The 27,542-nt window shown below is 34.0% G+C and overlaps 2 protein-coding genes across 2 annotated transcripts; both read right to left on the bottom strand.

Annotated features, from left to right (window-relative positions):
- Positions 1-375: 375 nt before the first annotated feature.
- Positions 376-11,517, bottom strand: LOC125050112 (myrosinase 1-like). The gene is made up of 11 exons (XM_047649724.1): positions 11,393-11,517; positions 11,027-11,133; positions 10,567-10,714; positions 9,444-9,610; positions 6,855-7,115; positions 5,705-5,793; positions 4,563-4,707; positions 2,783-2,943; positions 1,959-2,111; positions 1,012-1,103; positions 376-524 (listed from the first exon to the last, which is right to left on the bottom strand). The coding sequence occupies exons 1-11, from the start codon at positions 11,410-11,412 to the stop codon at positions 416-418; spliced, it is 1,452 nt and encodes a 483-aa protein (XP_047505680.1). The 5' UTR covers positions 11,413-11,517; the 3' UTR covers positions 376-415.
- Positions 11,518-16,164: 4,647 nt separating this feature from the next.
- On the bottom strand, positions 16,165-26,533 carry LOC125050114 (myrosinase 1-like). The gene is made up of 11 exons (XM_047649725.1): positions 26,435-26,533; positions 25,992-26,098; positions 24,948-25,095; positions 24,000-24,166; positions 21,990-22,250; positions 20,443-20,531; positions 19,901-20,045; positions 19,228-19,382; positions 18,346-18,498; positions 17,499-17,590; positions 16,165-16,455 (listed from the first exon to the last, which is right to left on the bottom strand). The coding sequence occupies exons 1-11, from the start codon at positions 26,452-26,454 to the stop codon at positions 16,347-16,349; spliced, it is 1,446 nt and encodes a 481-aa protein (XP_047505681.1). The 5' UTR covers positions 26,455-26,533; the 3' UTR covers positions 16,165-16,346.
- Between the last annotated feature and the right edge of the window lie 1,009 nt (positions 26,534-27,542).

The raw sequence follows: 27,542 nt of genomic DNA, 5'->3' as shown, positions 1-27,542 counted from the left end.
CCTACAGAAATCTAAATAGCAAACGAAAAATTGTCTAACGAACATCGCTTTGAAACAATAATCTTGTAGACTTAATAAATCTTCTGTAACATAGCGTGGAAACTTTTTACGTATTTTTTGTTTGATCCGAATAAATTATGTTGATTTACCATAGTGAATAAATTATATCCGTTGTACACTTGACACTTACAAAAGCACTGTTCTATCTAATTTCATTATAGTTTAAATACAATTTGATTGAAAGAGATAGGACTATTTTAACTAAACCAGTGCAACCAGTTTTTATAAATAGGGTAATTCATTTAACACAAAAATTCAAAATGGATACGATATCCCGTCTGTAAAAATTTTTTGTTATATGTAATAAAAGGCGAATTATAAAACAAAATCTTTTAAATAATGATACTGATGTCTATCAAACTTCTCTTTTCTTTATTACATCTGCATAATAGTGCGCGGAGGCTCTAGGCGTGCGCTTGAGTGTCGGGTCGTTATAATCAACTTGGACAATACCAAATCTAGGCCTGGAAAGAGAAAAGTTTGTTAATTTGTCACAAAAAAGTTGCAATAACTTTCGTAAAAGAAAGATGTTTTCCATAAAAACAAAACATATAAGATTAGGACATGTTTCATATGTTTGTGAGTATTTGTATGCGGAGTGTAGTTTATTTGCTTACATTAGTATGTGGCGAAAGATCTCATGACATGCTGATAATTGAGCATTCTATGAATTAGCGTTATATGAATTAACATGTAATTAAAAAAGTTTTCACGGACAGAATTTTGTACTTGGTATGTGTTCTGTACCTTTGATGCGTTAGTTAGAAGCATTAACTAACATTTCTAACGACGACGTGGATATTTGGAATTATTACAATATTTATCAATGTCGATAATGATACATTGTAGCTCCTATGTTTTCAATTAACTTTTCCTTTAAAATCCGGTGAAATATCTGGTGTTTACTAAACTTTTAATGTACAGAAAGTAATAAATATTTAAAACACTTACTTATATCCACTGTTCCACTCAAAGTTATCAATAAGCGCCCACGCAGTGTAGGCCGTGACATTTACGCCATCTTCTGTTATAGACAGGAGAACCTGTGGGGGGTTTAGATTTTATTATCTTGGAATGCAAAATATAGCTGTCACCTGCGTTGAGACAGCAAGACAGCGAATGTAATACAATGGGAACACAAGGAAGATATTAAAACCACGAATAGCAGAATAATTTATTATGATGAATTACTTTAATGCCAAAATAAAAATGCTATAATATAGTTGTTATATGTATCAATGCCTCGTAATTTGTTTAATTTTTTCTGTGTATCCTCGTGTTGTTTAGAAACAACACACGTAGCTAAATATAGCTAGATTCTTCCACATTCTAAATAAGACTGAATAACAGAATGTTATACCTAATAGTTAATAACTGTCGGAGTAACCGAGTTTGTTGTTTGCTCCTTTTAATAAAGACTTATTATGTGTAATCTATATATATAAAAATGAAACCCGTTTTCCGTTGTCACCACATAACATGAAAACGGCTTGACCGATTTGTCTGATTCTTTTTTTATAATATTCCTTGAAGTACGAGGATGGTTCTTACGGAGAGAAAAATTAAAAAAAAATGAGTGAAAAAGTCTAAAAACAACTTTTCTATATTCCCATACAAAATATTCGTAATAATACTTAAAAGTCAATTTGAACTTTAATACCATAACATAAGAGTTCAAGTGTTAGTGGAGGGGTTCCGGGAAGGTAAATTTTTATTTTTGACATAATGTATTTGTTGTCTTATCAACTTTCTTTTTTTATCTTACTAGCTAGACCGGTGTCCCGAATAGCAGAATAAGTATTTTGAAAAAAATAAAGAATAGACTGTTAGGCGGTACGATGTTCGCCAGGCCAGCTAGTACATCATATTTTTTAAATATTCAAACAGAAATAACATACCTGCTTCAAATGATCCCTAATATACTGCACCCTCATGGTGTCATTGAGGGAAGGATCAGACGTCCCAAAACCATTCTCAAAGATTTTTATTTCTATATTCCCATAACGCTCCGTCAATGACTTCATAAGTCGACGGATTCCAGGGGGATAGCTCTGAAAAACTCTTATAGTTATGGTTATGAAAAACTTGTATTTTTTAGGGTTTTAAGTTTATTTCAAACTCAAACTCAAAATATCTTTATTCAAGTGGGTAACCAAGTACACTTTTGAATCGTCAAGTTAAATTAATCGTAAATTTACATTTACTACCAGTTCGCAAGTCAAGGGCGTAGAGCGGGTAAGAAGAACTGGCAAGAAACTTTCCGCCACTCTTTTTAATCGCCAAGTATTGTCATACAAATTGTTTGAACTGGAGCAAATCAATCCCAAGGATTAGGATCATTTAAGTAGTCCTCAAATTTATAAAAAGCTTTGTTGATTAATTTTCGTTTAACGAGGGCTTTGAATTTGTTGAATTTGACATATCTATGTGAATTTATATTGTATAACCCATATAAGTAAAAAAATAGAATTTTTGTAGATCTCGTTTCACAGGATATGATGTTTTCTTTCCGTACATCGACAGAAAGCAGGACCTACGAGCTCAGGAATGGGAATCACACACTGAAACCAGTAGGCCAACACTGCTTCAAAGGGAAGTAGAGCACGTGTTAAAGTAAGTTTTATTTATGTTTATAACACTGTTTTATTCTGGCGTATCACTTACAAATCTTATGCGGGTTATTAATTTCGATTTTTCCTACCTAATCATCTGTAATACGTACCGCGATCCAATCGTAACGCGGTAGCCAAGTAGAATCATATGAGAAAACCAGGCGAAGCTCCCGGCTTCCAAACAATGGCCAGACGAGAATCTGTTCATGGTGACTCGCTTCTCCAACGAGTCGGGAAGTATAGTAGTTAACACCAAAGAAGTCAGCTGAACCTGTATCACAATAAATAATTAAGTAACTGGAGCTACTTATGAGGGTTTGCAGGTACCAAAATTCAAAGTCTTTTGTTCAAGTAGTAATATCAATTATTATTTTACTCAGCCTATTTTTTAAAACCATTGAAACCACCAGGCCATCACGAATAGTGTTATCCCTGAGGTCGTAGGTTCTAACCCCGTCTGTCCACCTATGTACGCATTAAACACTCGCTTGGTGAAGGAAAATCGTGAGGAATGTGAACACAAGGCTGACCACCTTATTAGAAAAAAACTATTTTTCACGAAACATTAATCGGAGGCCCAGACCAGAAATAACATCTGTTTAGGTTTTTTTAGAAGGTTTTCAATACATCTGATACTATTGGCTAAATAATAACAACGAATTTAACTTTGTTGAAGTAAAACTTTTTTATCGGCGTTGGAAAAAAAATTACGTGACGTCGTCACATTTTTCCGTTACGCGCCATCTTTTTCTTGTCCTGCGATTTCGGATCCAGTTTATTGATTAGTTGCAAGTTTTGTTGTTTGTGAAGTTTGTCTACCTCTGAAAACTAACTTCAGGCTTATCGCAACGTGCTGTTATTTATATTGGATAATTTTTTTCACGTTATATTTAATTAATATTGCAGTATTATGTTTAGTTATAAGTATAAATTATGCTTTTAAATCATTATTATTTATGCCAAAAACCGTGTAGTGCGTTCATAAAATGTATAAAATTTATATTGAAAACAAAAATATATAATAACGATAACAATGATAGTAATAATTATATTATAATTAATGAAATTCTGTAATAATCTTAGTAGTAATAAGGTAGAATGAAATAATTATATTATTTATTATTGACGCGAATTGTGTTCTAGTGTTGTAATAGCGAATTGAGTGAGGGCCAGCGGCGAATCCCAAAAAAGTAACAAAATATATTTAAATTACTACAATAATTGAAACTTAACTTAATATGAAAATTGAATCGGCCCGATATGAAGTGCGTACACGTATCTATATTATAAACTTATCTAGTTGAGAATTGAACGGTCCGATGTGAGGTATCCGATCAAATCAAATGACTCATTGGTCTAGTGGTTACTACCACTTTAAATATGTATTTCTATGTCTGTCTATCTATAATATGTATGTATATCCGTTGCCTAGTAACCATGGTCTAGGTCAATTGGTGGGAATTGACTTAAAAAAAAAAATCTGTACCGTCGTGGTTACTGTTGCACACTCCCTCGAGAGGGGTGCGCTTTGGCCCGTTCGGGGCTCTGTTGGTATATGTTGTCCGCTTCCTTTTATAATGGTGTTGCGTCAGAGGGGTGCAGGTATTGCTTGGCAAAGGGAGTGCAATGGACGGAACAAGCGTCTTTATTGTTTGGCGATTAAAATTCACAGAAACTATTTTGTATCATTTAAAACGAGTGTCATACCCTGAATCGCGCTAACAATGTGTTTGCGACTGCTTCCTTTGGGCCTACCAGTCAGTGGTTCGACTGGTCAAAGATGCTTTTAGAGGAAGTACACAACTCCCTTTCTTCACAGGAAAACTTTGCGAGAAAGCGGCATGTCTTATAACCAAAAACATCATAGGAGAATTAGGTTTATTTACATACCTTTGACTAGATTTATTTCTTCTTCAGTGAGTGCAGGAAGTCTGGAACTTGAATAATTTTCAGCTCTACTATTTTTCGCTATAATAGACTCGATGTTGGGGGGCCACCCACCAACATCGGAGAATATCGGAAAGGTGTATAATTCCTGTAAAATCAATCGTTAAATTTATTCCCAATCTGTACTAATATTTAACTACCGTTATTTTAAGGATGTGTCGGTGTAGGGGGTAATCTCTGGATCTGATCCGAACCGAATTTGTTTTTTTTTTAACAAATAGAAAGCCACGATATTTGTGAGTGCCATAAATATTAACCCGATAAATGAAAATATAATATTATATCTATCGTCGTCTATTGTCGGATTTGCAAGGAAAACCGGAGAAAAAGCTAATATTTCATTGAGTTCTAGAGAAAAGTTGAAAAGCGCGAAAATGCCTACAAAATCAGCGGCAACGTTGCATAACTTTTAAATAATCTTAATATATATAAATTACGCGTCACGTTGTTTGTCCGCTATGGACTCCTAAACTACTTAACCGATTTTAATCAAATTTGCACACCATGTGCAGTTTGATCTAACTTAAATGATAGGATTATTTATTATGCTTTAAGCTTACATATTATACATAATTCTACTGTGGCACTGAACTCCTCTTCAACGGCTGGACCGATTTGAATGTTTTTTTTTGTATGCGTTTGTATGGAGCCCTGGATGGTTTAGATTCACAAATCAGCCCGGCAGATGGCGCTACAGTCGGTACTTTCATACTTTGTTTAATATTCTAATCGCTTGACAACATCATGCAGGACAACATCAGTCGGTCCGCTAGTAATAAATAAAAACAAGTCCTTCGCCGTGTCTATCTATCTGTGTGTTCGCGATAAACTCAAATACTGCACGAAACTTATTGCGGTTTTCACTTCTGGATTGATGAGGAAGGTTCAGGTGTATAATTTTTCAAGGTTATTTGGAATGTACAAGTGATTTAACAGAATAGTGAATAGTCGAAACGTGAAAACAGCTATAAGCCTAGTGCAAATCATTTTTATCTATATGTTAAATGCTCTCAAATCAATAATGCTGAACGAAGACATTAGTTTTTATAAAAAAAAAAAAAACGATTTATTTATTACAAACTTACGCCTAGGTCCCGTGCAAGCTGCGCATTTTTTTCCTGGCCAGGATTCTTAGCCTCATACCATACGAATTGGTTTGTCAAACCAACTTGCCCTGAAATTCAGTATACTAGTTTTGATGGCCGTATTTTTTATGTTACAGGTGGCAAACGGGCAGGAGGATCACCTGATGTTAAGTGATACCGCCGCCCATGGACACTCGCAACTGCCAGATGGCTCGCAAGCGCGGCAGCGCCTTTTAAGAATTGATACGCTCTTTTCTTGAAGGACCCTAAGTCGAATTGGTTCGGAAATACTTCAGTGGGCAGCTGGTTCAACATAGTGGTGGTGCGCGGCAGAAATTGCCTTAAAAACGCTCAGCCCTGCGATTCTGTAACTCACTTTTCGAACTCACACAGCGGTTTTCGCATCGGCGGTCGCTCTCAAATCAGTCGTGAAGCAGTCATTTTATGATTTGGCATTCTGAAAAGGTCGGAGCTTGTAGTTTATTGTTTATCAGAATGCCAAATCATAAAATGACTGCTTCACGACTGATTTGAGAGCGACCGCCGATGCAAAAACCTCTGTGTGAGTTCGAAAAGTGAGTTACAAAATCGCAGGGCAGTTGTGGAACGATACAAGGTCAAGGTGATTCGGATAGTATTTTGTATTCTGCCTTGACGTCTTGTAGAAAAGAAGTTTTATTTACAAATACACATGATTTGTTGTTAGGTCTAGTTCTAGTTAGGCTTTATGACATATAATTTATTGAAGTAATACTTCTTTAGGCGCGTTATGAAAAATTGATGAGAGTGAAATTTTACGATGCGCGCGTACCGTGACACAAAATTAACAGAATGAAGTTGCTCACGAAAGATGCAACGGCATTGGACATAACTTAAAAACAACATTCTAATAATAATAGACTTTATGTTACACTTGTAAACTGAACTTTATTGGCTATAATGACTTCTTTTCCAGTCTTTCATGAATTAATTGTAATTAATTATTTGCATGCAAGCAAAAACTATTTTTAATAATGCCAAAGAAGTATAACTTCTTACGCGCGTACATAAGTACACACACCCTTTTTATTTTATTTTATTTACACTTTGTTGCATTACAATATAAAAATTTAACATAATTACTAACATAAATTTTTTTTTACTACATTACCTTTATATTTATCTCTGAACTCCTTTTCATACAGTCTGTATGCCTTCGCATGACTCAGTAAAGCATTTTTAGCGCAAAGGTATTCTCCAATCCCAGGGCTGACTACCCCAGGTGCTAGTATCCCAGTCCCATAGCCCACATTACAGAAGCTCGTTGGTTCATTTATGGTGACCCAGGTCTTAACCCGATCTCCAAAAAGCGTGAACGCCACACGGGCATACTCTTGAAACCAATCCACTATTTCAATGTTGGTCCAGCCTCCTGAAATATTAATAATATTTTTGACGTGACAACGTCTTATAATTCGATGGAGCCGGCTGCACGCACGAAAAAACATGACTCATGCAGCGTTACCTCGCTCTGAGGCGTTCCCTTTAAAATTGATATAATTGTATTTATGCGTACAAATAAATGTAACTTGATCAATTCAATTGTGATTTCCATTTACCTCCTCTATATCCATACAAAATACCTATCAAACAAATAATTTTTTTTTTTTTTTGAAAAATGCAACCATCCGATCAATATTTTTTTATGACGTTGTCACGTTCAACTATCGTCAGTAAACCGACTTTACAGACAACCGATTTTTTTTAAAGTACCGGAGCTGGGCACAGATTATCAGCATCAGAATAATCACGAAATGCAACATTAAGCGCTTATTGTGGCTTACTTTATTTGTATTCTCATGGATAATAAAATAATTCATTATTATTTCAATTCAAATAATTAAAATACTTAAATTAACGAATGCTCTTTAACTGTTAAATTTGTTATCACAATAAAGTTTCCCGTAATAAACGTTTGTCTTAATTCGGTTTTAAGTCCTTTTAAAATAAATTGATGTAATTTTATATACCAATTCTGTATTAAAAATTAAAAAATGTGAACATAAAGTATTAACAAAAACTTATTTTTTTTTTATTTCATCACTAGAAATTTTATCCATTTTTAAGAATTAGAATTAGAATTCGGAGAAACTAATGGCTATTTCCTGAAATGTCGGTTAGTTAGGCTTTGCGGGGTTTTCATGGTCGGCGGTTATGACTTTATTTAAAGTGACTGCTCGTTTTCCTCCTGTCCCATAAAACAAATATTTATATTGAAAATGATAACTTCACATGTTCGATGGTAAATAGTTCGATGTGAAACAGTAAACAAACATAGAATTTAAAATTTAAAATAAGAATACTAAAATTTTAAGAATGAAATTAGACTAACTCGGCAAAGTTACGTCAAAGCTACTTTGTTTTTTAGATTTTCTGAGTTAAATTAAAATCTCTAAAATCAGAAGAGAGTACGCGTTTCTTTAAAAAGTAAGGCATTGTACGGGTGTTAAGTTTATTAACGTGAAACATAAATGTACAAATCATACATTACAGTATTATAATTGATCTGATATCACTGAATCGATTGTTTAGTAATTCAAAACGACTTAAAATCGATAGATTTTCTATTCCTTTGTTCATAACATGAAACCCATTTGAATATAACTAAACCTATAACAAATTTTTGGCAATCAAAGCAGAAAAGAAAAAAAAACATGGCGATTAAAAAGAGTGGCGGAGAGTTTATTGCCAGTTCTTCTCTTCCGTTCTACGCCCTTGATTTGAGAACTGGCACTAAATGTAAAATTAGAAGCTTACTTGTCAGTAAAGAAATACATATTAATATTTATTTCTTTACTGACAAGTCATAAGTGTACAATGTGTTACCCATATGATTAAATGATTTTTTTTTTAAAATATTTTGTATTTTGTTAAATAATTCTGACAATCTACATATTTTTGTAAACAATAGAATCACAACTACAGGTTCATAAGTGTGTCTAATTGGGAAATTATAAAAGGTTTTGTTCGAAAGTGTCCTACATACAAGTTCTCTTTATAATTAATTACATTTGAACCATTGCTTGCTAATGTTTTAGATACGGTTCTATTGTTTTACCATTACATAGTAGCTAACAATTTGATTCTTATTAGTAGCAGTACCTGAAGGGGAGAGATCTATTTTAATGTCGGGTTGTACATTCCAAATTCTATTCTAGATTTTTTTTTATGACTAGGCTCTTCCTGAGGAATAACCAATGTTGATTGGCTTATGTAAGTAGCTAATTTAGTGTCTAATTTGTGTGTAATTTGTTTTGTCAGTATATAGTTATTGATAAAGCATCTATTTATCCACAATACTTATTTTATTATTATGAGAATTAACTATTGTGATTGTAATTAAATTAATCACAAAATATGTTGCGCAAACCAATTCGAGTTTTTTTTATTCATGCCATGCCATGCGAGGAAGGTTTTTAAATCCTTAACGGTATATGTAAGATAGGTGTAATATTATGTATTAGGTTTATAAAACAATCGACTCTATGTAAACTCTCCAAGTAAACGAAGTTAAATAAAATTTACAACGAACAAATATTTTGTTTGTATTTACTAACTCTGCTATCATAACTATACAATTTCCTTTTTGTTGGTACTTCTTCTGTTTAATATCTATGGTTCGGACGTCTCCTGTAACACAGGTTTTTAAACTAGTACAAAAATAAGTAATTATTACTAATTAAATAATTCATATTCTTACCTAAATCTTGAAGATTTTGCGGCAAATCCCAGTGGTAGAGAGTGACAACCGGTTCGATTCCAACGCTAAGCAGACCGTTGATAAGATTGTTGTAATATGTTGTTCCATCTTTACTCACGTGATTAGAAAAACCCTCAGGCAGGAGTCGGGGCCATGATATTGAGAAACTGTGAATATGTTACCGCTATAAGTGGATGGTATGGACCGCAATATACCTTTCCCTCGCAATATACATACCTATTCATGAAAATATTATGTATGTATATATAAAAATAGTGATAAGTTTACTAGAATAGAACATACGCATAATATTTAATACTCGGAACAAACGCAGGCTGCAATTTCCCCGTACTATACTATCTAAAGTTAGTAATTATTTTTTGGGAAAAGGGATACTTTTCTTTAATAAAATCCCAGAAAGAAAAGCTGTGTAAAAAGATGCCTTTTTACCTACTATAAAGTTAACAATTATCTAGTTGATAAGAGGGCTTGGGACTAGTGCTAGATTGTCTACTTCTAATTAATTTGCGATATTTGTTTTAAAATAAGTGTTGTTTGCCTTAGTCATTTGTATGATGATTTGCTATGTTAAAAGAGTACCGAAAGTATTTTACGCCGGCTTTTTCTCTCGGCCTACACCCTCTATCTTCTTTGCCGATGAGTAGGCATGTCTACCGCCTCAAATTTAATGACGTGAAATAAGTGATACCTGTATTATATGTTCCATAATAAACATATTTTATTTTTTATTAAAAAAATGTCAAAGTGGCGAATTAACTTAATATTGATTTTTTAATTGGGGTTACTTTACATAATCGACATTCTTTCTTGCTTCTGACCCTCAGTGTCATGGGGAGATGAACCTACAATCTGCCAATAAAAAACACCCAAGTCTCAACATGTGCTGAAACAAGTTTAATCGGACGTGTAATGCATCTAATTTAAATAAAGGTCATCTCGATAGTCATATCAATTGTCATATTGATTTACGATAAATTAAGTAAAGAAACAACACAACAAATCAAGGACTCAAGGATTTTCCAACTCTACCTTTTCTTGAAGTCGTTTAAAATCCAGACATATTCGTCGTTCCGTAGAAATTTCTAACTTGCACAGTACATACCGATAAAAGTTGAGCCCCAAAGACTGGGCCAAAGCGATATCCTCCTTCCATAAATGGTAGGAGTCGCAAGCCACATCTCCATTAGAGTGGTCCGCGATAGCAGATGGGTTTTCATGGATGAAAACATCCCAGATACTTGGAGATTTATCTGTTAAAAAAAGAAGAGGAAGACGATGAAGATTTTAATATACACTTAAACGTAGACCCTTTGAAACGAAATAACGGCTTATTTCGTTTCAAAGACGGCTAACAAAGACAATTTTTGATTTATAATTCACGATAAAAATTTAAATGAAATTAAATTTATTTTTGATTTAAAGAAATCCTATTGATGATTATCTATGCATATCTATTTAAAGAAAATTGTTCGTTAGTTAATTCCTTATTTTATCCATCAACTGTCTTTCGTTAAAGCTAATTTATACTAAATATACCAACATTTTCTGGTTTTATTACTTACCACTCGCGTTCCAAGCGCCCTCCACCTGGTAAGCGGATGTGGCTGAGCCAAATTGAAACCCAGCTGGGAATTTTGAGGTTGCCTCGCACCACGTGACCAACACAGTCCTGAAGAATTGCAAATACGTCTTTTATACTATATATAACGTCTACGTGGCTTAATTGTAAAAGATCTGAGTTAGATTATCGGCGAAACAAAAGATTTCAGAAGAAAGACGAATATTAAATAATGTTCGATCGATATTTTAATTAAAAACCAAATGTATTTAAATACACAGTAATCATCTAAACGTAGCTGTATTTTTTCTAAATTTGTGATAAGTATTGTCATTATAATATTATCTTTATTACAATAACTGATTCTTACCAGACGACCAACCAGTACATATTCAAAAATAACAATAATTGCTTATTCGCTTTTTACTTATTTATTATGACAATGTCACACAATTTTATAGACATACTCAACCTAAAGCCTTATATAGAGTGGTTATAAAGAACAATTAAATTATTTTAAAGGATATTCAATCAATCCAAAAGAGATAGAGAATTTGTGAGGGTTTTTAATTAATTAAAGTGACGGAATGCCTTTTCTACGATGCCTATTTTATTTACAGAGATCGAATGAATATTTTTATATAATTTTTACTAATAATTTTACCAAACCGTAAAAGAAATAACAATGTTTAGTATGAAAACTTTCCATTTACATATTTTTTTTAATTTTAATTACTTTCAGAATTTATTACGTTTAGGTAATTAGTTGTATATATCAGCGAAATTGTTAATTTAAATTGTTGATAAGTATTCTAATTAGAATAGCAGATCCTCGTCTACTGCGCATTTATGATGACGGTTATTTTAAATCAAAATTGGTGCGCTCTAGCATCACAGGTACTCGCAAATTGCCTGAGAGTTGGGACAGAGTTTGCAACCCTCCACCTAATTTTTTATTTTGTGCTCATAACATAGCAGTCACAATTTTGCTCTGCGCCAAATGGTGGAAGAATAAGTAAGCCAGTAATACGTTTGTTTTAGTGGTCAGCCACCGAGCATTCTCATAGTAACCAATAAGGCTTTTGACCTTAATCATTGGAAAAACAGACAATAAAAAACAATATACTTTAAGAAGAAAGTCTTTGCCACGTGTATATTGCCATGTCTTTCTTACGGTAACCAATCATGGATATATGATTCGAAGACAAATAGAAAAATAACAACTTGTCAACGAGAGACGATTAGAAGTGTACAAATAAGAAAAAAATAAAATTTATTGATGCACTATGCACGGTGGGGTGGACTGACGAGCTTGAGCTTAAGGAGATAGGATTTGGAGAAAAATCTTACTCCTTAACTCAAAACAGAGAGAGATGGAGGCAATTAAAAAGAGGAGGCCTATACTCAATAAGAGAACGTTCAAGTACTACGTTACGAAATTTTTTAAGGTAACTGACTCCCCCCCATGTTACGTGCCGTAACGTTTTTCTGTACCCAATAGTAAAACGTTTCGTGACCACCCAGTGACTCTTTATAGCTAAAACCATTATGTGGTGTAAAGTACTGGAAAGTCGAAAATAATATTAACACTAACGCGTAATTCAATCCCCGCCCCGCATCGTAACGTTTTACAAAAGGACCCCCCCCTCCCAAAATTCGTTACGTAATACTAGAACGCTCCCTAAGACGTCCTTGAAAAAATAAATGTTTTAAGTATATATATATTTCGTAAATTTTTGAAGGAATAAATGAGGCTTAATTATTATTATTAACTACTGGCGGACCCGACAGACGTTGTCCTGCATGTTATTTCAATATATTTATATTAAACAAAGTATGATAGTAACGACTGTAGCGGCATCTGCTGGGCTGATTCAGAATCTAAACCAAACCGTCAAACGCATACAAAACATCGGTTGTCTGTAAAGTCGGTAACTTACTGACGGTAGTTGAACGTGACAACGTCATAAGAAATTACTGATGGAATGGTTGCATTTTTCACTTATAATACCACAAGAGCTTCAAAATTATCGGGTAATTCCCGATAGGTTCGTTGCAAACAATTAATATAGTCGTCATGACGACTTAGTCAGTTTGTTTGCAGGGAACCTTGAGGGAAATGCCCGATAATTTTGAAGCTCGTGTGGTATTCGGGGGATTATTTTTCCGACCCAAATGTCGGCCAATAGAATTGCACCATGAGACGAAATGTACAGTTAACAAATAAGAATTTCATAATGAATAAAACAACTACTTAATACTTTTCTTGAAGCAACGACCAGAGAAAATTTTCACAAAAAAATATCAGTATAATACCATGTAGGTTGTACCACGTGACGTCGAATGGTGCAATTCTATTGGCCGATATTTGGGTCGGAAAAATAATCAAAAGAAAATTTTAATTTTATTTGTTTGATAGATATTTTGTATGGATATAGAGAAGGAGGTAAATGGAAATCACAATTAAATTGATCAAGTTACATTTATTTATACGCATAAATACAATTATGTCAATTTTTTAACGAACAAACGCTGCCGTACGCGAGTCCGATTGTGCCTCTTTGTCGCTTGTTCCGCGCTCTCCCTTGCACTTCAAGCCTTGAATGGAACGCCTCAGAGCGAGGTAACGCCGCATGCGTCATGTTTTTTCGTGTGTGCAGCCGGCTCCATCGAATTATAAGACGGTGTCACGTCAAAAAATCATTCAAATCGGTCCAGCCGTCTAAGAGGAGTTCAGTGACATACACACGTTCAGCAGTATTATATATACATAAAGATATTATATACCTACATATTAGCTCATACAGCTTCTTCTTGTCACCCTTTCTAAAAGTTTTTGGTGTAGTGTGCTGATCTAGTTATAAGTAGGTATAGTCTATTACATATTTTACCTTTTTTAAATAAATTTATTGATTATTATGTTATATTTTATCAATATAATAACTTCGAGCGAAGAATTTGTTTTAAACGCTATTCATTTTTCTTACATCCTCTTCAATGTTATGTTATGTCAAACGCCATAAGGTTACATCAAAAAAGTATGAATTGTATGGTGGTTCTTGGTGGTGGTGTTCTTAAATTTTCAAATTTTCCGCGCAATTTTCATATTTTTTTCTATAGATAAGAACCTTCTCGTGACAATAACAAAAACAACAAAAAACGAATTAGCGAAATCGGTCCCGCCGTTCACGCGTGATGTCGTGACCAAGGGAAATAGGGATTCAATTTTATATATTATATAGGTATACTAGCAGACCGGCCAAGCGTTGCTAAAGTTTTTGTTATATTACATAGTAGCAAACTATTCAAGGGAAACGGTAGGAGAACACCAGTCATGGGGACCACCATGCACTTTTGGTGGTTATGCCATTAAATTGTAGCTTATGTGAAACGTTGGTACTTTCAACACAGCGCCATCTGTTAGAATTGTGACTATCAAATAATAAACAAATATTTTGCAATAAAATAATATTGCGGGTATAAATTGAGATGTAAGCTATCCTATCTTTTAAGTTGGATAAAACTACACACGGCAAATTTGATTGTTATCGGTTCGGTAGTTTAGGAGTCCATAGCGGACAAACAACGTGACACGTAATTTATATATATTAAGATATAGATATGCCTTATGTATTTTTGCACGTCTTGCTTTCCTTATCAAATTTTTTCCTTACAGTGGTTGCCTGGATCAGATCGAACAGCTTCGGACCTATGATCTAAGTCGCACGCTGAGGCCATCACTGTCCTTGCTCTTTTTTTATTGCTAAATTTAGCCTGCCTGGTCTTGTAAGGTATAGGTGCAAATTAAGGTAAATCACACCTAGCTAATAAACGCCCATTTGCTTTTTGTAATGATTGCCGACTTCTAATGATGTAAACACAGATGCAGAAAGGGAATTCCCTTCCTAAGCGACGACCGAACGACGTGCCTTCGACAACACACGTATAGATTCTTTTGTATTCAACTTCATACTCATGCACGTAATATATGATTTTAATTACATAATAATGGTTAGTAGTAATGAAATAGCAGCAGTTACAGGAGTGCGACAAGGTGTATGTCGTCACTTAAACTGTTCTTAATCTCTGTACGACTGGTAGACTACAATTAAATGGTTTTATACAAAACTAATGTAGCGTCTGTTGTCGACATTAAGTTGCGCCTACAGAAATCTTAATAGCAAACTGAAAATTGTATAATGAATATCGCTTCGAAACAATTAGTCCAGGAGGAATCGGCGCATGAGTATCGAAAACTATTCCACCTCAATTTTTTTATGCGATCCTCTTCAAATTGCCCTACTGATGATATAAATGCATGTTGCCATGGGGCAACCCGGTGCCATATTGTTTAAACCGAAATTGTTTAAACAATATTTTAATATTGAAAAAAAAATATTACTTATATTTGATTTATTTTTTTAATATATTTTTCATGGGTAAAAAGTACACAAATTTGAGATTTTAAGAACCTTTAAAAATTCATATCTCTAAAAATATTAACTTTATCGTGAAAAGTCATTGGACTTTTTTTATTCGTATTTCAATAAAGAATATAAAAAAAATTGTCCGGTTGAAAAATAACAATTCCTTGCAATTGTTTAAACAATTTCGGTTTAAACAATATGGCACCGGGTTGCCCCATGGCAACATGCATTTATATCATCAGTAGGGCAATTTGAAGAGGATCGCATAAAAAAATTGAGGTGGAATAGTTTTCGGTACTCATGCGCCGATTCCTCCTGGACTAAATAAACTTGTTGACGTAATGAATATTCTGCTTATTTTTTCAAACTCAAACCTTTATTGCATTCCTTGTGTACATAATTTATTACAATAATGAATAAGGACCTTGGCTAGGCACAGCAATGTCGTGAGAGGGCATGCTTTATTATAGTTCATTATATTCTTATACATTCCATTCATTTTTTGTTTTTTTCGAATAAATTATGCTGATAATGTGTTTAAGTGTGTTTTGTAACATCTGTTCCAATACCTTAATACTTCCAACTATACATTTAAGTAAAATATATACCTGACTAATTAATTCTATCCGTTGAACACTTATAAAAACACTGTTCTATCTATATTAATTAAAAAAAAATTACTAACACAGATAGAACTATTTTAATTAAAAACAGTAGTTTTTTATATACACTGTTATTCTCTAGCTTAACTATTCTGGGTTTTTAGTCGCCTCGAAATGGCAAAACATCAAAATGAATAGGATATTTGATATTGAGTCTGTATAAATTGTTTGTTATATTATGCAAAAAAATGCGAATTATTAAACAAAATCTTTTAAATAATCATATTCATGTCTATCAAACTTCTCTTTTCTTTATTACATCTGCATAATAGTACGCGGAGGCTCTAGGCGTGCGCTTGAGTGTCGGGTCGTTATAATCAACGTGGACGATGCCAAATCTAGACCTGTATGGAGAAAATTTTGTTAATTCATCACAAAGAATTTGCAATAACTTTAGTAAAGGAAATATTTTATCCATAAAAAAACAAAATCGATTAGGATATATGTTTGTGAGTATTTGTATATTTGGTTACATTATTACGTGGCCAAAGATCTCATGTATTGCATGTAATAAAGCGTTCTATGAATTAACATGTAATTAATTCAAATATCCTCGGACTGAATTCTGTATTTGAAGCGTTACTTTTCATTAATACTTTAAAGGACATGGATATTTGGAATTAGGATTCTGACAATATTTATACTTTTTATTATTATAACTGAATGACGGTAATGATCTAGTGAAGCTCCTACAACCATTTGCAATTAACCTTTCCGTTCAAATCTGTCTGTCCGTAAAAGTCTTTACTATAGCAAAAAAAGTAAAGTATACTTTAAATGCACTAAAATGTATTAAATATTAAAAAAAAAAAATGTGTGCGTGTACTAGGTGTACACACGTAAGAAGTGAAACTTCTTTAAGACCTTATTTTTCGAAAAATGATCTACTATATGAAACTTTACAGAAATTGGTTAAATAAAGTTAAATTAGATAAAGTTTAACAAAAGGCTTTTATTATCATAGACATGAATACAAATATGTACAATTATTTCATTTTAACTTATTACTGTACTACTATGTAGTACTAAGATTATTACAGAATTTCATTAATTGTAATAGTATTATTAGTATTACTATCATTGTTATCGTTATTATATATTTTTGTTACTAATGGCTTCGAATCTCTTCGGATCAACCGTGGTAGGGACAAGAAAAAGAACCGAAAAATGTGACAAATGTGTGTAAAATTTTTTCCAACGCCGATAAAGAAGTTTGACTTCAAAAAGCAACATGGCGCGTAACCTGCTACAAAATTTCTCCCATACGTCGATAAAGAAGTTTCACTTCAAAAGATGGCGCGTAACGGAAAAATGCGACGCGTAACGAAAAAATGTTACACTAATTTTTTTTCCAACCCCGATAAAGAAGTTTTACTTCAATACTTACTCATATCCACTGACCCACTCAAAGTTATCAATAAGAGCCCACACAGTGTAAGCCGTGACATTTACGCCATCTTCTCTTATAGACAGGAGAACCTGTTGGGGTTTTAGATGTTATTATCTTGGAATACAAAATATATCTGTCTCAAAGCAGGTGCGAATTTAACACAATTGGAATACAAGGAAGATTTTTAATTAGCAGAATCATTTATAATTATGATTACTTTAATGCAAAAATATACCAAAATATTTTTTTAATAATACTGTTGTATGCATCGCAATTTGTTTCAGTGTCTGTGTAACCTCGTGTTGTTTAGAAACAAAACACGTAGCAAAATATGGCCATTGTGTAATAAACCCTAAATGAGACTGAATAACAGAATGTTCTAATAGTTAATAACTGTCGGAGTAACCGAGTTTGTTGTTTGCTTCTTCTTCTTCGAAAATTAGCCATTATTTGTCGTAAAAAGTAAATGACAAAAATTGTTATGTGGGATATCCATAAGAGATAGACATAATATACCATCGCGGAGTTTTCTGTAGACCTTTTCAATGTGTACACTGTACATTATTTTGATAAACGTAGCCTGCGTTTGCAATATAAGCGGAAAATTTAATTATTTATGACATCACATTAGAAACCTCAAAAATAACAGTATTTCTCTACAATTTAATAAATGTTATTATACATATAAACATTCCTCTTCAATCACTCTATCTATTAAAAAACCTCATCAAAATCCGTTGCGTAGTTTTAAAGATTTATATATAGATTTTCATACATACTCATATAGGGACAGAGAAAACGACTTTGTTTTATCTATGTAGTGATTCAAATATAAATAATATACCTGCTCCAAGTGATCCCTAATATACTGCACCCTCATGGTGTCATTGAGTGAAGGATCAGACGTCCCAAAACCATTCTCAAGGATTTTTATTTCTATATTCCCATAACGCTCTGTCAATGACTTCATAACTCGACGGATTCCAGGGGGATAGCTCTGAAATGCACTCATGGTTATGGTTCTAAAAAACTTGTATTTATTTAGGTTTATTTTACATATCCATGTGCGTTAATATTGTATAACCCATATCTTACGTGTCATATATAAATTACGTGTCACGTTGTTTGTCCGCTATGGACTTCTAAACTACTGAACCGATTGCAATTAAATTTGCACACCGTGTGCGGTTTGATCTAACTTAAAAGATAGGATAGCTTACATCTCAATTTATACCCGCAATATTATTTTATTGCAAATTATTTGTTAATTATTTGATAGTCACAATTCTAACAGATGGCGCTGTGTTGAAAGTACCAACGTTTCACATAAGCTACAATTTAATGGCATAACCACGAATAAAGCATGGTGGTCTCCATGACTGGTGTTCTCCTACCGTTTCCCTTGAATAGTTTACTACTATGTAATATAACAAAAACCATAGCCACAGCAACGCTTGGCCGGTCTGCTAGTTAGAGAATAAATTTTTTTAAGATCTTATTTTGCAGGACGTGATGTTTTAATTCACGATACGCGCAATGCTAGACGGACCTACGAACTCAGGGACGTAAATCGCACGCTGAAACCACTAAGCCAACACTGTTCTCAAAAAGGAAATAGAACACGTGTTTTAGTAAGTTTTATTTATGTTTATAACACTGTTTTATTCTGGCCTATCAATTACAAATCTTGTGCGGGTTTTCCTACCAAATCATCTGTAATACATACCACAAGCCAATCGTAACGCGGTAGCCAAGTGGAATCATATGAGTAACCTAGGCCAAGCTCCTTGTTTTCTTCCCCTAGCTGGAAGAGAATATGTTCATTCGCTTCTTCAACGAGTCGGGAGCTATAGTAGTTAACACCACAGAAGTCAGCTGAACCTGATAATAATACAATTGATAAGTAACCGAATCGCGCTAACAGTTTTTCCGACTGCTAAGCTTATATACAACTCATTGGTCTAGTGGTTAGTACCCCTGACTGCGAAACCATGGGTCCCGGGTTCGATCCCCGGCTGAGACGACCATCGATGTGATGAGCATTTGGTTTTGTGCTTAGGTCTTGGGTGTTTAAATATGTATTTAAATGTCTATCTATCTATAATATGAATGTATATCCGTTGCCTAGTACCCATAACACAAGCTTCACCAGCTTAGCATGGGACTAGGTTAATTGGTGTGAATTGTCGTAAAAAAAAAAAAAACTTCTCGACCTCAGCATCTGGGGCCTTTTAGACTGGTCGAACATGATTTCAGAGGAAGCATATAACTTCATTTCTTCATAGGAAATCTTTATGAGGAAGAGGGGGTGTCTTAGAACCAGAAATCTACGTTTTCCTGAGAGGACTAGATATAACCGCATCGTTGTACTAACACTGAATGAAGGGTTTTATACCTACCTTTAACTAGATTTATTTCTTCTTCAGTGAAGGCAGGAAGCCTAGATCTTGAGAAATTTGCAGCTCTACTATTTTTGGCTATAATAGACTCGATATTGGGGGGCCATCCACCGATGTCGGAGAATATCGGAAAGGTGTATAATTGCTGTAAAATCAATCTATAAATATATTCCCAATCTGTATTAATATTATAAAGAATTTACTAACGTTATTTAAAGGATGATAACCGATTTTGTTTTTTTTTTACAAATAGAAAGCAACGATATTTGTTAGTGCTATAAATATTAAGGCGATAAATGAAAATACTTAATTGTGCTCGTCGAATTTTATAGAAAAGTTGAAGAGTGCGAAAATACGTACAAACTGACAATGTTGTTTTAAATTATAATAAATAAAAACAAGTCCTTCAACGCGTATCTCTCTGATAGCGATTGCACGGATTTTATTGCGCTTCTCACCAATTTCCGGATTGATTCATGAGAAAGTTTCAGGTGTATTTTTCAAGGTTATTTGGTATGTACAAGTTATCAGTACAAACTTACGCCAAATTCCCGTGCAAGCTGCGCATTTTGTTCCTGGCCGGGAGTCTTTGGCTCATACCAAACGTACTGGTTTGTCAAACCAACTTGCCCTGAAATTCAGAATACTAGTTTTGAATGCCGTATCTCCACTTCAGCGACACTCTTCCTACAGTTGTTCGTTCTATGTGCGAAATCAACTGTAGATATAGGCAAAGGCCGTTTGTCCACCACCGCCGTCACCGGGACGTCACCGACAACGAGATGACGGCGCCGATTTAGCGATACATACATTTAATATGGGCATGTGTCCACCGCACGCCCGTCACCCGAGCGCCGTCATCCCGGCCGCCGATATTTCGAGTAGTTCGGCGTTACCGCTAGAACTCGGCACGGTTTTATGACGGGTCGATGTGCCGGTTTGGTGATGACCAAATAGTACCACGTAGTTCGTGTTTTGGAGTGTGATGGCACCTTTATGTGGTTTTGATTATATCCAATAGGATATAATCAAAAATAGTCGTGGACATCCTATATTAGTTAAAAAACTTGCGTTCATACTGCCGCAACTAACGAAGTAGATAAAACGCTCCTGTGATGTATCGTCTACGTATTATAGCGGCGGAAGTGGATGAATCCAAAATTCTTTGTATCGACTACGCCTTCAAAGGTACAAAAGCAGAAGAAGCAATTGTCGCCGCTTGAAACAAGCCATCCTCCTTGTTTGTTTTATTTCTACTAAAAAGGAAAACGCGACTACCACGCACGACAAAGCTCTAGAACCGAGTCACTGATATATCGGCGCGGTGGACACACGATCGCCGTCACGTCATTTTAAACTCGAAATAATCTCGTTCTTGGTGACGTCCCGGTGACGGCGGCGGTGGACTAACGGCCAATCACAGTGAGAAAACCGGCAAATCCTTAAGGGATACGGGAAATACGAAAAATATCGAATTTAGGTAGAACTATTTTATTGTATGTTAAATTGCGATGAAGCAAATATACATGTATGACGAGGAATTGCTATCTTACAATAAAGAATATCTTTTTATTTGTTGTGTATACAAGTGTATTTATTAAATAGTCTAGAGCTTTCAGGAATTTTATAAATTTAAATAACACATGCTTAACATCTTTGCAAAAGAAGTTTTATTCACAACTACACATGTTTTGTTGTTAGGCTTTATGACATGAATACACACATCTTAATATATATAAATTACGCGTCACGTTGTTTGTCCGCTATGGACTCCTAAACTACCGAACCGATATCAATCAAATTTGCACGATAGCTTACATCTCAATTTATACCCGCATTATTCTTTTATTGCAAAATATTTGTTTATTATTTAACAGTCACAATTCAAACTGATGGCGCTTTGTTGAAAGTACCAACGTTTCACATAAGCTACGATTTAATGACATGACCACCAAAAAAGCATGGTGGTCCACATGACTGGTGTTCTCCTACCGTTTCCCTTGAATAGTTTGCTACTATGTAACGTTCAAATGTACTAAGCAACGCTTGGCCGGTCTGCTAGTAAAATTATATGTTTTTAATATATTACCTTTATATTTATCTCTGAACTCCTTATCATACAGTCTGTATGCCTTCGCATGACTCAGTAAAACATTTTTAGCGCATAGGTACCGTCCAATCCTAGTGACGTCTACCCTAGAAACTAGTAGCTCGCTGTCATACCCCATATCACAGAAGTTCGACGGTTCATTTACTGTAACCCAGGTCTTAACCCGATCTCCAAAAAGCGTGAACGCCACACGGGCATACTCTTCAAACCAATTCACTATCTCATTGTTGGTCCAGCCTCCTGAAAGATTTATGCAGACGAAATCACAATATGCAGACGACGAACATTAAGGGATATTTAATATCTATGGTACGTACACCTCCCGTAACACATGTATTTAAACTATGGTAGGGGAGCCCACAATGCTAAATGGGGATTTACTCGAGCGTCGTAGAGACCTATTGGGATGCAAAGCTTAGATAAAAAGAAGAAAAAAATGTTATATGATAAATTCCTTTTCATCGGTGGGGGAAGCGGCTATAGATAGTTAAATATGTAAAAAAAAACTGTTGCATGGACATCCTCGAGCGCGTCAGATATTGATAGCATCTATGCCCTACGTATTTTTAATAATGTACGTATGTTAATCTGATCGTTTGCATGATGCGGGTGGTTGTATTTAAGGGTTGAAAATGAAAAAAAAAAAAAAATTTATCGAGCGCGTCAGATTTTCTAAGGGAGTGTTAAGTGCACCAAAAAAAAGCTCTCATTCACTAATCTGACGATTTCGATGGGACGCAAACCCACGGCCATTTTCATAATATGCAAAAAAAAATCGCAATTTTGAAATACTCAAGCGCGTCAGATTAAGATATATGTGGTTCATCTTTATGTTCTAAACGTACTGTCTCATAATCTGACGATTATCTAGAGGGATTCGCCTGATCTGACATAAAATTTTTAGAAAAACGATTCACCGAAAGAGTCATTCCTGCAACTTCCCGCTACTTCCATTCCTGGGCGCTTAAAATTGATATTTTGAGCTCGCTGAGTTCAAAGAAATAACATGTCTATGCATTTGAGCTCTCCCAGCTCGAAAGTCTGATAGAATTTTCATAGAACACTATTTTTGGAATTTTCAAACCGCAATAACTTTTGAATGGATCAAACAATTTTCACGCGGTTGGCGGCATTCGACGCAGTTTTATCATCATCATAAGTAATTTTGCAATTTTAATTGATAGAACCACAAATTTCGGAGTAATCCCGAAAAAACACTTTTTCGGGTTTCTTTCGTTCACGATATCTCTCGAACTAATCAACCGCTTTTGACGAGCTTGGTGGCGATCGACGTGGTTTTTCAAGCTCAAAGGCGGATTAGTTTTTGAAGTTGATCAATAAAGAAACCACTTTTAAAAAAAATATTTCTTATTTTTTTAAGATTTTTCAAAATTTCTCAAAATCTATCGGTTCAAATTCACAGGAAATGTAATTTTGAGGGAAATATTTAGAACGCCGTTTAGTAGATTCCGATCGGTTAAAGGAAATGTAGGCATCACGCAGCTGCACGCATTTAACTTTATCTACGATTTTTTGTTATTTCGGCTTGCGGAAATCGTCAGATTATATATTTTTCATTATTCTTGAATTATTTCCTTCAAAATAAAAAAAAAATTAGCTACGCTCGAGAATGTCGAGATGACGGTTTTTTTTTACAACTTTGTTGCCCTCCCCTTTTTTTCCGTTACTCTCAAATTGTCAGATTAGTGGAATATACACTTTTTAGGATGTAATTAACTCACCCTACCTTAATCTGACGCGCTCGGGAATTTCTGATGGTCAATTTTTTTTTACTAATCTGATCCTGTCTCCTTCACGGGCGGCCTTATATATGGGCCTCATATTTTGTGGAGGTACTTAACCGGGTACAAGGTATCCCCCTATATATTAATCTGCCGCGCTTTAGTAAATCCCGAAATCCCCTCTTGGGCCCCCTACCATAGTACAAAAATAAGTAATTGTTACTAATTAAATAATTCATATTCTTACCTAAATCTTGAAGATTTTGCGGCAAATCCCAGTGGTAGAGGGTGACAACAGGCTCGATTCCAACGCCAAGCAGACCGTTGATAAGATTGTTGTAATATGTTGTTCCATCTTTACTCACGTTATTAGAAAAACCCTCGGGCAGGAGTCGGGGCCATGATATTGAGAAGCTGTGAACATATTACCACGATAAGTGGATGATATTTAATTCATGGTAAGAATTTCGTATTCCTTTACTATATAAAAAAGTGTAAAAGTGGCGAGATAATTTAACTTTCTTAAAAAAAAGTAAAAAAATCATTTAATCATGTAGGTAATGTACACTTATGACTTGTCAGTAAAGAATTACATATTCATGCTTCTAATTTTACATTTACTGCCAGTTCTCAAATCAAGGGCGTAGAACGGAAGAGAAGAACTGGCAATAAACTCTCCGCCACTCTTTTTAATCGCCATTTTTTTTACACAACGTTTGTAAGGAGCTGCAACCATTATTACACCATGTTCCACATACCATATCTAGTAATTAATAATAATAAAAAAAAGCAAAGACGTCCTCTATCAGCAGGAGGGTTGGTGAAATAGGAGCACGCACTTACATTCTTGATGGGTACTTTACAGAACCTGCGTTTATTTAAAACTTGACATTCTTTCTTGGGTTTTATTCTGCTTCTGACCGCCAGTGTCGTGGGGAAATTAACCTAAAATCTGGGTTAAATGCAAATAATAAAATACCCATGTGTCAACAACTGCTACGAGAAGTTTGGTGGAGAAACACAAACACAAAAATACTTACGAAATTGTGCACAGTTGCCTCCTCATCATAAGAGATAATACTCAAGTATTATCCGTTTCTTCCTTTTCTTGAAGTCGTTTAAAATCCAGACTGACTACATATCCGTCGTTCAGTAGAAAATTATTTGTTAAAAGTCTAACTTGCACAGTACATACCGATAAAAGTTGAGCCCCAAAGACCGGGCCAAAGCGATATCCTCCTTCCATAAATGGTAGGAGTCGCAAGCCACATCTCCATTAGTATGGTCCGCGATAGCAGATGGGTGTTCATGGACGAAAACATCCCAGATACTTGGAGATTTATCTGTTAAAAAGAGAAGAGGAAGATGATGAAGATTTTAATAAACTTAGACCCTTTGAAACGAAATAACGACTTATTTTATGAGCTCTGAGAGTCAGCCTCGGTACTCAGTGACTTTCAATAGCGACAGATCCCAACAGTTTTATATAATGCAAGGGCCTTGTGTGGTACAATTCTGATGCTATTGCTTTTGTGGGTACAATATGTTTGATATCAAGGCGGGGACACTTCGATTTCCATTTCTTATCAGCGTGTAAATAGAATCGTACTTTCTTCCTATTCTTCACAAATGAATTTTATTTAAATCACTTTGTAATTAGCGTTCGTGTGCGTAAGATCGGTTTTATATTTATTTGTATTGATTTTATTTATTATGGCACACATGTAATTTCATACAGATAAAAAAACAACACAAGAAGCACAACGTTACAAAATAGAAAAAAATCTAAGAAACAAGAAAAAATCAATGTAATAATACATTGATTTATAATTTACGATACTAATTCGTATGAAACAAAATATAATTTTGATCAAATATTCTTATTAATGCCTGATTATCTATGCATATCTAAAATTGTAATGGAAATTGTTTGTTAATTAATTCTTTATTTTATCATCTTTCGTTATTGCTAATATCTATACTAAACTAGCAAACTCGGCGAACTCCGTTACGCCACCAGATGGCTTCGTTTTATGTAACATTTCGTTTAGTGATCCCGGTTTTCTGTTGAAATTTTTCCTGAATTTTCTTTACTATAAACCTCACGGAGCCTGAGACCTTTCCAACGAATGCAAAACCGTGGAAATCGGTTCGTGCGTTCTGGAGTTATAGCGTCAGGAAGGAAAACCTGACTTATTTTTATATAGTAGATATATCAAAATTTTCTGATTTTACTCACCACTCGCGTTCCAAGCTCCCTCCACCTGATAAGCGGATGTGGCTGATCCAAATTGAAACCCAGCTGGGAATTTTGAGGCTGCCTCGCACCACGTGACCAATATGGTCCTAAAGAATACTATATATTATAATACCGCCTAAGTGGCATAATTGTAAAATTTGAAGATCTGGGTTTGATTGCGGGCGAAACAATAATTATTTCATGTAAGCACATAAGATTTAGGACAGTATCTTCAAATCACACACGTGGCAAGTGGATTCTTATTTTACAAAAACGAATAATAAATAATGTTTTAAGATAATGGAAACTATTCGTTAATTTAATAAAAACCTACCAGTAATGAGCTAAACGTAGCTGTATTTTTTTCTAAAATTGTGATAAGTAGTAAGTAAGTATATATAGTCATTATAATATTATTTTTATTAGAAAATCTATTTACTTACCAGACAACTAACCAATACATATTCAAAAATTACAATAACTTCCAATTCCCTTGTAACTAATTTATTATGACAACGTCACACAATTTTAGAGCTCAAGGCAAAGCCTTTGTAAAGAGTGTTTTTAAAGGACAATTTAATTATTTTATAAGAAATTCAAGAAATGCAAAATTAACTTTTAAAATTTGAGAGAGTATTTTTGGTCTAAGATCCCGATATACAACGACCTTCACCGAGATGCTTATTTAATGAAACGTATTTTATATTTAATTTAATATGTCAATAAATATAATCCATATGGGTTGCCTAGCAAATTTCAGTCCAGAGTATTTTAATTAATATTTAAATAAATTTTTTTTTAACTATTTCACCGGTATGATTATTAGATAAATTCTATACCAATCGAAAGTATGAAGCCCATAGAATATGCAAACGTTAGGTTGTTTTTAATCAATTAATTATTATGTGTATATTTTTATGTGACACTAAAGTATATATACATCTTTAGTAAAAAAGAAAGTTATAGTGATACATATATAATACTACCCTGATTAAAAATATTGATTGAAAAAAATTAAAAAAATTTACTACATGCAAATTATAAAAAAATATTTTTTTTTAAATATTAATTAAACATACTCTGGACTGAAATTTGCTAGGCAACCCATATGGATTATATTTATTGACATATTAAATAAAATATAAAATACGTTTCATTAAATAAGCATCTCGGTGAAGGTCGTTGTATAGCGGGATCTTATACTATTTTAATTTATTAAAGTGACGGAGTTCATGTTTCTACAATGCCTATTTTACAGAGATCTAATAAGTATTCTCGTATTGATTTAACTAATATTTTTACCAAACCGTAAAAGAAATAACAATGTTCAGTATGAGCATTTCCATTTACATATTTTTTTAAATTTTAATTACTTTCAGAATTTATTACGTTTAATTAGTTGTATATATCAGCGAAATTGTTCATTTAAATTGTTGATAAGTATTCTAATTAGAATACCCGAGAAATGAATAAGTTTATTATTATTAAAATGTATCAATAATTATTGATGATGAATAATTTTTTCAAAGATTTTACTCAATGCATGCAGCA

Source organism: Pieris napi, chromosome 6 (assembly GCF_905475465.1).
Source record: "Pieris napi chromosome 6, ilPieNapi1.2, whole genome shotgun sequence".
Taxonomy (NCBI): Eukaryota; Metazoa; Arthropoda; class Insecta; order Lepidoptera; family Pieridae; genus Pieris; species Pieris napi.
The sequence above is the reverse complement of the archived record's forward strand: the minus strand, read 5'-3'. Positions and strand labels throughout refer to the sequence as shown.